General features: G+C 36.5%; 1 protein-coding gene across 1 annotated transcript in view; it reads left to right on the top strand.

Moving 5' to 3' along the window:
* Positions 1–12,213, top strand: part of LOC150081652 (long-chain-fatty-acid--CoA ligase 1-like) — a 216,281-nt gene that overhangs the window by 138,585 nt on the left and 65,483 nt on the right. Inside the window, exons 10-11 of the mRNA XM_090379515.1 lie at positions 8,058–8,135; positions 8,979–9,113. Of these exons, the coding sequence (XP_090235641.1) occupies positions 8,058–8,135; positions 8,979–9,113 (213 nt within the window). The remainder of the gene's footprint in view (positions 1–8,057; positions 8,136–8,978; positions 9,114–12,213) is intronic.

Raw genomic sequence — 12,213 nt, 5'->3', positions numbered from 1 at the left:
GGGAAAGTCTTGTCTGACAAATTTGATTGGATATTATGATGTGGTTACAAAGGACTGAATGCAAAAAATAATTTTGATATCATATACTTGGATTTCAGGAAAGCTTTTGACACTGTTGTGCATGGAAGACTACTGTACAAATTGGAGCTGAATGGTATTAAGGGTAAGTTGCTACAATGGATAAAAGGATGGTTGAGTGGGAGAAGACAGAAGGTGGTAATTAGTGGCTGCTGCTCTTCGTGGACTAATGTTATTAGTGGAGTCCCACAGTGTTCGGTCCACTGTTGTTTTGTATATTTATCAATGATATTGATGAAGGTATATCAGGCTTAGTGTCGAAGTTTGCAGATGATACAAATGTTGGCAGGGTTGTTAATGGCATTGTGCTACTGCAACAGGGCCTAGAAAATTTGTGAAGATGGGCTCAGAAGTGGCAACTGAAGTTTAACATTAACAAATGCAAAGTACTGCATATGGGTAGAAGTAACACCAGAGGAACGTACCAACTGTGTGGTACTACACTTAGGGTGGTAGAAAATGAAAAAGACCTGGGAGTAATTGTGCAGTGAGATATGAAGTTTTCTGACCAATGCAGACAGGCTGCCAGGGCAGGTCATGGGGTTTTGTCAATGATATACAGGAATTTTGCTAGCAGGGAAAAGGAGGTGATTGTCCCTCTGTATAAGGCAGTGGTCAGGCCACACCTTGAGTACTGTGTACAGGTCTGGAGGCCTCATTTTGGGAAGGATGTAGATTTCCTTGAGCATGTACAGAGAAGGGCAACAAGATTGGTGAGGGGAATAAAGTGATCCTCTTACTAAGAGAAGCTTAAGTTCTGCAAATTTCAATGGCTGGAGACTAGGCACCTGTGAGGTGATCTGATTGAGGTGTATAAGGCCATGAATGGGTTGAGCACGCTGAATTCTGATGGGATTCTTCCATTTGTTCAGATTACGAACCTAAGAAGGCATAAATTCAAATTGAGGAAAGACAGCTGTAGAATAGATGTGTAGAAATTTGCCTTTAGCCAGTGGGTGGTTAATTGCTGGCAAACTTCCATCTGTCATGGAAGTTGATATGTTAAATAAATTTAAGGAGGAACTGGACAAACATTTAGAGGGAATGGTTGTGTGAATTTTTTTTTTTTTTTTTTGGCTGATGCTATGTGAGCTTGCTTTCTTGCATCATATGCCTCTATTAATGCTAATGCTAACTGTCATATATCAAACATGCTTTAATTGTGCAATCTTCTTAGTTTAAGCTTATTTTAAATAATTTTCAAACTTTTTTCCCAAAAGTTCCAGGACTGATCTTATAAAAATCATGGAAAGTACTTACAAACTAATGGTGTTTTTGCTTCTTTGAACAAGCCATCCTCTGCATTATTGCAATGTTTCTAATATTGCAGGTACTTGGGGCATTATGGCCTTAACTGCTGGTGCACCATTAAACACCAGATAACCAACCAACCAATATTGTAGGTTTTTGAAGTAAGTTTCTTGGGCATCTTTGTGAATATTGCTCATACACTATCACAGCTCCTGAAATGTGCAGAATGTCCTGCTGTTAGCAATGGCTCATCATGGCCCTCTTCACCTATAGGAACAGAAAGAAGCCTGGAGCTGAGTGACTTATCTTTTGGCAGTGAAACTGCTGGATAGACAATACACTCTCTGCATGTGGTGTGTTATCATGAAAGAGGACTAGTTTCAAGATTCCCACATCTGAGAGAAATCTTATCTGTGAGGATTAATCTCTAATACCCAATTCCTTTTGCATCGAAAAAAAAAAATGGGTTACTTCCATTTGCTCAAATTAAGAACCTGAGGGGGCATAGATTCAAATTGAGGAAAGACAGTTGTATAATGGATGTGCGGAAGTTTGCCTTTAGTCAGCAGATAGTTGATAGCTGGAACAGACTTCCATCTGTTGTGTGTGGAAGGTGATAGCTTAAATAAATTTAAGTCTGAGCTAAACAAACATTTGGAGTGACCGAATGGGTGAAATGGGAAAGTTTTTTTTTTTTTTTTTTTTGCTGATGCTCTTTAAGCTTGCTTTCTTGCATCATATGCCTCAACTAATGCTAATGCTTAAAAAAAAAAAAAAGTTCAACAGAAATTTTGCTTTATTTCTGAGCACAAATTGTTTTTCAAGGGAAGTAATAAGGCTGCCTCTGCCTTTGATTGTTGTTTTGTTGAAAGGTCATAAAGAAAACACCAGCTTTCATCTCTAGCAGTAATTGAAATAATGAAGTTGTTGTTACAAACTGAAGCTTGCAGAAGTGAGCACAAATTGCACACTTTCCTGATGTTCTGGTGTTAGCTATGTAGAACCAATTGCACACAATTTTATTTTCTCAAATCCACAGTAAAAAATGTTCCAAATCTGAATTGTTACTTTGGAGACCATGTTGCAAAATTTCTTGAACCTTGTTGATGTTTTCATCTGAGTATGTAGTGAAAGGTGGCCTAATTGGAATTGTCTTCACTGTTCTGCTTTTCTTCAAGAAAATAACAATACCATTCAAAAATGCAAATATGTGATAAAACTTCAACTTATGCATCTCTTCTTGCAATGTATGGTTATGTATCTTGTGATGCTTTTGCTCAGTTTTAAATCAGATTTAATGTTCACTCATTTCCTTCTGTCCCTTCCTTTCCATGTAATACATCATCCTTTCCCTTCCTTTCAATTAATACAGACTAATAATGACCAAAATAAGATAGCATGATGATACCAATGGGAAAGCATGCTACACATTTCATGATGGGAATGAAGGTGTAAGAACTGCATGTAGGAAACTATGTCTGTTTCATGTGTACATAGGAAATTATAGATAAAATTTCATTAATTCCATACTTTTGGGACATATTAAAGAAATTACAGTTGAACTTGGTTATAACGAGCATGGAAATAACGAGATCACGGCTGTAATGAACAAAAGACCATAATGGTTTTAATTTACGTGTATTCCCATACAATCGCTCACTGTTATAATGAGTGTATTCACCGATATACCTTGCTAATGCATGCTAACTATGCAAACATTCTTAATTTCTTGTGTAGTCGCAAAAACCCAATTCTTGGAATAAACAAAAATGAAAGGGACGACTTAACTTTTATGACCACTTGCATCAGAAAGGGCCACCTCGTCTTTTCGGGAATGGGAGCTATACAATAGTGCATTGACATTCCACTTGTAATTTCTATGGTCACATTACCCTATTTACAGATTGTCTTGTATTCACTGAACCATAAATTTATTTCGGGATTTCTAAGAATTTTGGAAACGATAATTGTTTGTATTGTATGCCGATCACTTTACTGTCATTTTAAAATAAAATCAGTTAGAAACAAACCCTTCCGTCAGAAATATATCTATTAACAAAAGAAAATGGCTGTCGGTTTGCAAAAAAGTCAAAATTATTAGTGAGTTAGAACGTGGTGCAATTAATGTTGAAGTGTGTAAAAAGTTTCATTTGTCTTCTTTAACAGTATTGACATTGTGGAAGAATAAACATGTTTACATATCGGCACTGGAAAAGAACATAACCAAAAAAAAAATTTTAGAAAGTGCCAGGTTACAAACATCAATTTTAAGATTCATAAATAAAAAGACTAATTTAAATCATGTTTATTATTAATTAGTATTGTTTTTCATTACAGATAAATAAATTGTGTTTAGTATTGAGTGTATGGTTTTAAAATTACAGACAAATAAATTGTGTTTAATATTAAGTGTATTTAAGTAATTAATACAAGCATATTAATACAAATAATATGTAGCTATATACTTATATTATTTTTTTCTCCCTAATAATATTCTTTTGTTTTTTGAATCTATCTTTTTATCAAGTTATTGAGAATTAAAAAAAAAATAGGAGATAGATATAACTCATCACTGATATAGTGAGTAATGGTTATAACAAGGAAATTTTGTCAGTCCCTTGATGCTCGTTATAACCAAGTTCGATTGTTTATGAAATTACATTAGCATTAGCAGAGGAATATGATGCAAGAAAGTAAGCTTAGAACAGCATCAGCCAATAAAAAAAAAACTTCCCATTTCATCCGTCCATTTGCTTCAAAAGTTTGTCCACTTCTTCCTTGAATTTATTTACGCTATCAACTTCCACAACGACAGATGGAAGTTTGTTCCAACAATCAACTATCCCATGGTTAAAGACAAATTTCTGCACATCCATTCTACAACTGTCTTTTCTCAATTTGAGTTTATTCCGCATCAGATTGTAATCTGAGCAAGAGGAAGAATCTGATCAGCATTGAGCTGTTGTTGTTGTTGTTATTTGGTTTTTAGGAGCATTAGCAACTAAGGCCATATTGCTCCGGGATATGCGGTGGTCATTCCCTGACCTTTCCGCATCCTCCGTATTTGGTGGTGACGGGCTCGAACCCCGGTCTAATCAAGAAGCGTGTGCTACGCACTGCTGCTCCTTCCCACCTGGCTACGGAGGCGCCTCCAGCATTGAGCAGGCATCGGCATCGATCATTACCTATTCAAGGCCTTATACACCTCAGTCAGATCACCTCACAGGTGCCTAGTCTCCAGATGCTGCAATTTGCAGAACTTAATTTGCAGAGGGACCCCTTTGTTGCTGTCAGCAGTCTTGTTGCCCTTCTCTTTAATCATTCCAGCAGCTCTACATCCTTCCTAAAATAAGGCCTCCAGATCTGTATGCTGTACACAAGGTATGGCCTGACCATCGCCTTATACAAGTGGATAATCACCTCCTTATCTCTGCTACTACAATTCCTGTATATAAATTGCATGACCTGCTCTGGCAGCCAGTCTGCACCACACAGAAAACTTCATATCTGCCTGTACAATAAACCCCAGTTCTTTTTTCATTCTTCACTGCTTTGAGTGTTGTAACACATAGTTGGTATGTTACTCTGGGGTTACTACTACCCATATGCAGTACTTTGCATTTGTCAATGTTAAACTTCAGTTACCACCTCTCAGCCCATCTCCCCAACTTTTCTAGATCCTGTTGGGATACATTTAAATAGAAGGGGTACAAGAATGTTTTCTGATGCTACCGAGGCAATGTTAGGTGGGTCGGAAAACTGCCAGCTTCTGGGATTCACAGACTAATAGATTAACAGTATCTGCAGACAGAGGTGGAAACGATTCTTGCACTGCTTCTGTTGGAATGAGCAGCAGCCTTAAAAAGCCAATTTCTGGGGATTTCAGGAACTGTTGGGGGTCATGAAACAAGTAAATACATGGGCTGTGTTACAGTAACTAAGAGTAAGAATGGGTGCATGTATACTAATGCTAGGAGTACAGCAAATAAATTTGATGAATTTGAAGTGCTGGTTAGAACATCCAAGGAGGATATTGTTGGGATATCAGAGACTTGGTGCCACTCAGATATAAGGAATGCAGAATTGGAATTTGGAGAGTACAAGGTGTACAGAAAGGATAGACAGGATAGAAAGGGAGGAGAGGTTATGCAGTTGGTTAAGAAACACATAAAATTCTAAGGAAGTGAATCCAGTTGACACAGATGGACAGTGCAATGTTGAGTCATTTTGGTGTGACTTAAACACCGGAAAAGCAAAAATGAGGGTAGGAGTTAGTTATAGGCCTCTGATGTAGTTAGTTATAGTTAGTTAGTTAGTTATAGGACTCTGTTGAGTACAACGAACAATTATACAGAGAAACAGAGTGGGCCAGTAATTCAGAATGTCTTATAATGGGAATATTTTAACTTCCCAGATATAGACTGGAATTTATGAGATGGTCACTCGCACACTAGCAAGACTTTTGTGGATTTATTGGATGAATGTTTTCTGCAACAGCATGTTAGAGAGGCAACAAGAGGTAGTAACACTTTTGATCTGATTATCAGCAGTGATTATTCATGCATTAAGAATTTACAAATAAAGGAACCAATGGGTGGCAGTGATCGCAGTTTACTCATGTGGAATTTACTTAAAGATTTTTGCTTTTGTAAAAGCAACTACAGTGGTCTCAGAGATTTTTTAGATTCTATACAGAGGGACCAACTGATGATGTTACCAATAGCAAATTCTAAGTGGGAAGCATTCAAGGAAGTAATTTTAGAAGCTACTAGGCTTTTTGTTCCAACTAAGAAATACTGCTCTAGATTTAGGCCCAAATGGATGTCAGATGAATTAATGACTTGTGGCAAAGAAGAAAAATTCATTGGATGCACATGAATTGTCAGGTGACACAGAAGCCTATGGTTAGATACAAGCTAGTCTGTAATCAAGTCACAAAGGAGGTTAAGCAAGCGAAAGCAGATTAATCTTTCATAATCTGCTTTCGTAATCTCTCTTCACTTCTCTTCACTGATTTCTCGTAATCTCTCTTCACTGATTTCTCGTAATCTCTCTTCACTGATTTCTCGTAATCTCTCTTCACTTCTCTTCACTGATTTCTCGTATTCTCTCTTCACTGGTTTCTCGTAATCTCTCTTCGCTGATTTCTCGTAATCTCTCTTCACTTCCCTTAACCTCTTTTGTGACTTGATTACTCACTAGCTTATATTTGCCAGTGGCAGATCCAGAAAAAATTACATGAGGGGCACCATTTTCTGTACTAGAATGGCGATAGCATCAGTGTTGCCAACTGTAGTCAATTGAAAATACCTGAGCCACAATGCAAAAATAGATAAAATCCTATGTTAATAATGAAAAAAAAAATTTTTTTTGTATCTAAAGGTAATTTAAACAATTGGTGTATATTCTCCAAACCACTGATATCTGCTATAGGCTTCTGTGTCTCCTGGTAATTTATATGCATCCCATGCATTTTTATTCTCTGCCACGAGTCATTAATTCATTTGACATCCATTTGGGCCTAAACCTTGAACAGTATTTCTTAGTTGGCATGAAAAGCCTAGTAGCGTCCAAGATTAATTCCTTGAATGCTTCCCATTTTGAATTTGCTGTTGGTAACATGATCAATTGGTCCCCCTGTATTGAATTTAAAAAATCTCTGAGACCATTGTAGTCACCTTTACGAAAGCAAAAACCCTTCCCTTCATTCATCAGATGGTAGTTACATCTTTAAGTAAATCTCACATCAGTACACTGTGATTAGTGCCACCCAGTGATTCCTTTATTTGTAAATTCTTAATGCATGAATAATCAACGCCTCCATAGCCAGGTGGGAAGGAGCAGCACTGCGTAGCAACGCTTCTTGATTAGACCGGGGTTTGAGCCCGTCACCACCAAATACGGAGGATGCAGAAAGTCAGGGAATGACCACCGCATATTCCTGGAGCAATATGGCCGTAGTTGCTAATGCTCCTAAAAAAAAAAAAAAACAAATAACATGAATAATCACTACTGATAATCAGATCAAGAGTGTTACTCCCTCTTGTTGCCTCTCTAACATGCTGCTGGAGAAACAATCATCTAGTAAAAAAACAATCATCCACAAAAGTCTTGCTAGTGTGCAAATGACCAATCCACAAGTTCCAGTCTATATCTGGGAAGTTAAAATAAGACATTCTGATTTACTAGCCCACTCTGTTTCTCTGTATAGTTGTTCATTGTACTCATCAGAGTCATTTGTCCTATAACACACTCCTACCCTCATTTTTGCTTTCCCAGTGCTTATTTCACACCAAACAGACTCAACATTGCACTGCCTCACTGCCTTGGATTTTATGCATTTGTTAACTAACAGCATAACCCCTCCTCCCTTCCTATCCTGTCTATCCTTTCTGTACACATTGTACTCCCCAAATTCGAATTCTGTATTCCTCATATCTGTGTGACAACACGTCTCTGATATCCCAACAGTATCTGCCTTTGATGTCTTGACCAGCACTTCAAATTCATCAAATTTATCAAATTACACTCTTTTGGGGAATAACTCTGAGGTTAATGATATAACTATGACTTATTCCGTAAATTATTATTTTCCAACTTATATTACTGAAATTTCCCTCAAAAAATGTTTTATAATATAATTATTTTGCTAATTGTGGCCAATTATAGTTTCAAAAGTTTTAAAAATAAAAAAAAAAAATTAAAATACAGTTTTTATATACTTTCAGGGTGAAAATGCACCAAATACTTCTGATGTTATGATATCCTATTTGCCACTGGCACATATGTTTGAGAGGATCTGCCAGGTAATACAGTGGATGTTTAATAAAATATTTGAATATGAATGATTTTTTTAGGATCTTAGAATACAATATGTCACAACAAAGAACACACTTTGAAGTGTGTAACTTTTGTTTTATCTGTTATCAGTTAATTTCTTTATCAACTTATAAAGAAAGTTGTGTCATGAACTAGAAAAGAGGAAAGAAATTTTGAAGGTAAATGTTATAAAACAGCTTAGCCAATGAGACCCTTCATTTTCATTGCACAGCTGCATTGAAGCATTGCCCAGATCCATTATATGATGATTATTAACTCTTAATGGCTTAGTTAATCATAATATAATCATATTATATTATTTTAATATGCAGACTGAAAAGTAAGCTAACAAATGTTTTTGGGGAGAAACCATGCCTTCCTCAATAGTGAACAATTTTAAGAATAAAGGCACAATGTAATATTTCTTTTCTTCTTCTTTTTCTTGTTACAGGATACTGTACACATTTGTTGACATTAGGTGAATATGTTTGCTCTGTCATCCAGCTTCTGCATGCTAAGGAAACCTATAGAAATTCATCAGCAATTGCTAGCTGTGCATGATCCAACAGCCATGTCCAATAAACTAGTACTTTTAGTGCATTCCATGCTGCTGGTACATATGAAAAGAAATTAATCACTAAAGATTGGTTTTTGATTTTTGAAAGTTCATTTTAGTTTGTGAACATTATGTAGAAAATAAAAACTGAAAGGAACATTTCTTTTTGCACACAGTTCACCAAGAAATTTGTAACTTAAATTTTATGCTAAAATATCCAGTTAAAAACATTCATTTCATTATATACAATATTATTTTAATTTTACTTATTTAGGCTACTTCTTTTATGGTTGGTGGTTCCATTGGTTTTTCCCAGGGTAATATTAAGTTGCTTACAGATGATATACAGACCCTTAGGCCAACTTTTATCCCTGCTGTACCCAGATTGCTTAACAGGATTTATGATAAGGTAAATTATCTTAAATTTGGAGATTTTGTTAGATGCATGAAATTCTCAAATCATTACCTTTTATACAGACTGTCACCTATTTTACCTAGAACATATTCCTTTACATATTTTTTTTATGAGCCTTAAATTGTAAGTTTGGAATGATATGATAAAATTTTAAGATTTTTATTTATTTGTCAGTGTTCCTAATAGTTATTTTTATAGAGAAACCTTATTTATGAAGACCACAATTTTTAGCATTAAATAAATTTGTGGCAAGTGAAAAAGCCCTGAAGGAGAAATTATCAGTTTTAAAAGCAAAGAAAGCACAAGTAATCTATCTAAATATACCAAAAGAATTGCCTATGGAGGTGGTTGTTGTTATTATTATTTGGTTTTTAGGAGCATTAGCAACTAAGGCCATATTGCTCCGGGGATATGCAGTGGTCATTCCCTGACCTTTCCGCATCCTCCGTATTTGGTGGCTCACGGGCTCGAACCCGGAGGTTGTTAAACCTTCATCTGTACTGATGGAAACATTGTTAGATTCAGATGAAGTTCTGAAGATGGAAATATTCAAATATCTTTCCAATACAATGTGGGTTCTAAAAATGATTGAGCAACAATAAATCTGTAAGTCTGACTTCTGTGTCAATAAAAATTATGAAATCTCCGATTAAGGATGTATTGCAGGGTCACTTCAATAGTAATGACATTATAAGAGGGCCACAACATGGTGACTCTTATAATATCAAGTTCTGATTGATGGAACCTACTGCAGGCAAATTTTGGGCATCAGCTTAGGCAACTCTTTATCCCCTTTGCTAGCAGACACTTTCATAGACCACCTAAAAATAACTCTCAACTAACAGCCCATTCAGTGAAAGATTTGGTTCCGTTATGTTAAATACTACAATGACAGGACATGTGGATGCAACAACCAATGGGAAAAGACAGATCACACAACCTGGTCCAGTGGTAAGAGAAGATAGCAAGCAAGCCAATGAGAGAAAATGTAAACCTGAGCACAACATAGAAAAAATGAACTAAGTCGACAAGATCCAGACTTGATACAGTAGACTGTCGAAATAACAGCACCCCAAATAATGGAACATTCAAGCTAACTGCACATTGAGATGGGATGTTTACATACAGGGCAGATGTCTTGCAGTGCCGAAAAAGGAAAGCAGCAAGTCACGTGATTACTGTATTTAGTAGTAGCAGTAGAGGCATGTGATGCAAGCCAAAAAAAAAAACCCATTTTGCACATCCATTTCCTCTAAACATTTGTCCAGTTCCTCCTTGAATTTATTTAAACTATCAACTTCCACAACGACAGATGGAAGTTTGTTCCAGCAATCAGCTACCCGCTGGCTAAAGACAAATTTCCACACATCTATTCTATAACTATCTTTTCTCAATTTGAATTTATGCTTCCTCAGGTTCATAATCTGGGCAAGAGGAAGAATTGCATCAGAATTGAGCCTGCTCAACCCATTCAAGGCCTTATACACCTCAATCAGATCACCTCTCAGGTGCCTAGTCTCCAGAACATTTGCACATCTCCAGTTGGTGGGAATTTTCCCTGAGTCCAAGGATGCTCTCATATTTTTGGCTTAGGGTTTGCTTACTTCCTTTACCATCTCCTTTAATATAACTGGATAGATCCCATCCACCCTTTCTTATGTTTAACTTCAACAATTTATCATCCCTTTTGCTCTCAGTTATTACGAAATCATTAAGTACCCTGTTACAGTTTGATAAAGTTCTGGCATTCTCCTCCCTTAATAACTCCCCATGTGTGAATGTAGATGCAAAATACTCATTCAGATTGTCATCTATCTGAGCAGGATCACCAACAGTCAAACCATCAATATCAAGTGGACCAATCTGATTCATCCCCTTCCTTCTAGAGTTGATATAACTAAATCAGTCCTTGCTGTTTTTTTTAGCATCCTTTGCCAAAGATTTCTCATAATCTGCCTTCGCTTGCCTAACTTCCTTTGTGACTTGATTACAGACTAGCTTATATCTATCATAGGCTTTTGTGTCAGCTGATAATTTATATGCATCCAATGCATTTTTCTTTTCTGCCTCTAGTCTCATTAGTTCATCTGACATCCATTTAGGCCTAAACCTTGAACAGTATTTCTTAATCGGTATGAAAAGCCTAGTAGCTTCCATGATTACCTCCTTCAATGCTTCCCATTTAGAATTTTCTCTTGGTAACATTATCAGTTGGTCCCACTGTATACAATTTAAAAACTGTCTGAGACCATTGTAGTCACCTTTTCGAAAACAAAAACCATTCCCTTTACTCCTGATGGTAGTTACATCTTTAAGTAAATCCCACATCAGTAACTGTGATCCCTACCACTTCTGTGGTTCCTTTATCTGCAAATTCTTAATGCACAAATAATCGCTGCTAATAACCAGATCAAGAGTATTACTCTCTCTATTTCTGGTTGCCTCTCTAATGTGTTACTGTAGAAAACAATCATCCAATAAATCCACAAAAGTCTTGTTAGTGTGCAAGTGACAAACTCACACGTTCCAGTCAATATCTGGGAAGTTAAAATCTCCCATTATAAGACAATCTGATTTACTGGCACACTTGATTTCTCTGTTCAGTTGTTTGTTGTGCTCCTCAGAGTCATTAGGCCTATGACACACTCCTACTCTTGTATTTGCTTTCCCAGTGCTTACATCACACCAAACTGACTCAACATGCACTGACTATCTATGTCAACTGGATGCACTTCCTTAGATTTTGTGTTTCTTAATTAACAGCATAATCCCTCCTCCCTTCCTATCCTGTCTGTCCTTCTGTACACGTTGTCCTCCCCATATTCCAGTTGTGCACTGCTTATATCTTTGTGACATCATGCCTCTGATATCACAACAATATCTGTCTTTGATGTCTTGACCAGCACTTCAAATTCATCAAATTTATTTACTATACTCCTAGGATTGGTGTACATGCAAGTATACATGCATCTACATTTGTTTGCATTCAACATTTTGAAAGTGAATTCTGTACTGGTATTGTGGATTATACCACTGCTTTATGTTTATTTTAAATTAAAAACTTCTCGCTATGGCTCCTGAAGTTAATAAACTA

Source organism: Mastigoproctus giganteus, chromosome 8 (genome assembly GCF_048544385.1).
Source record: "Mastigoproctus giganteus isolate SK-2022 chromosome 8, ASM4854438v1, whole genome shotgun sequence".
Taxonomy (NCBI): domain Eukaryota; kingdom Metazoa; phylum Arthropoda; class Arachnida; order Uropygi; family Thelyphonidae; genus Mastigoproctus; species Mastigoproctus giganteus.
The sequence above is the reverse complement of the archived record's forward strand: the minus strand, read 5'-3'. Positions and strand labels throughout refer to the sequence as shown.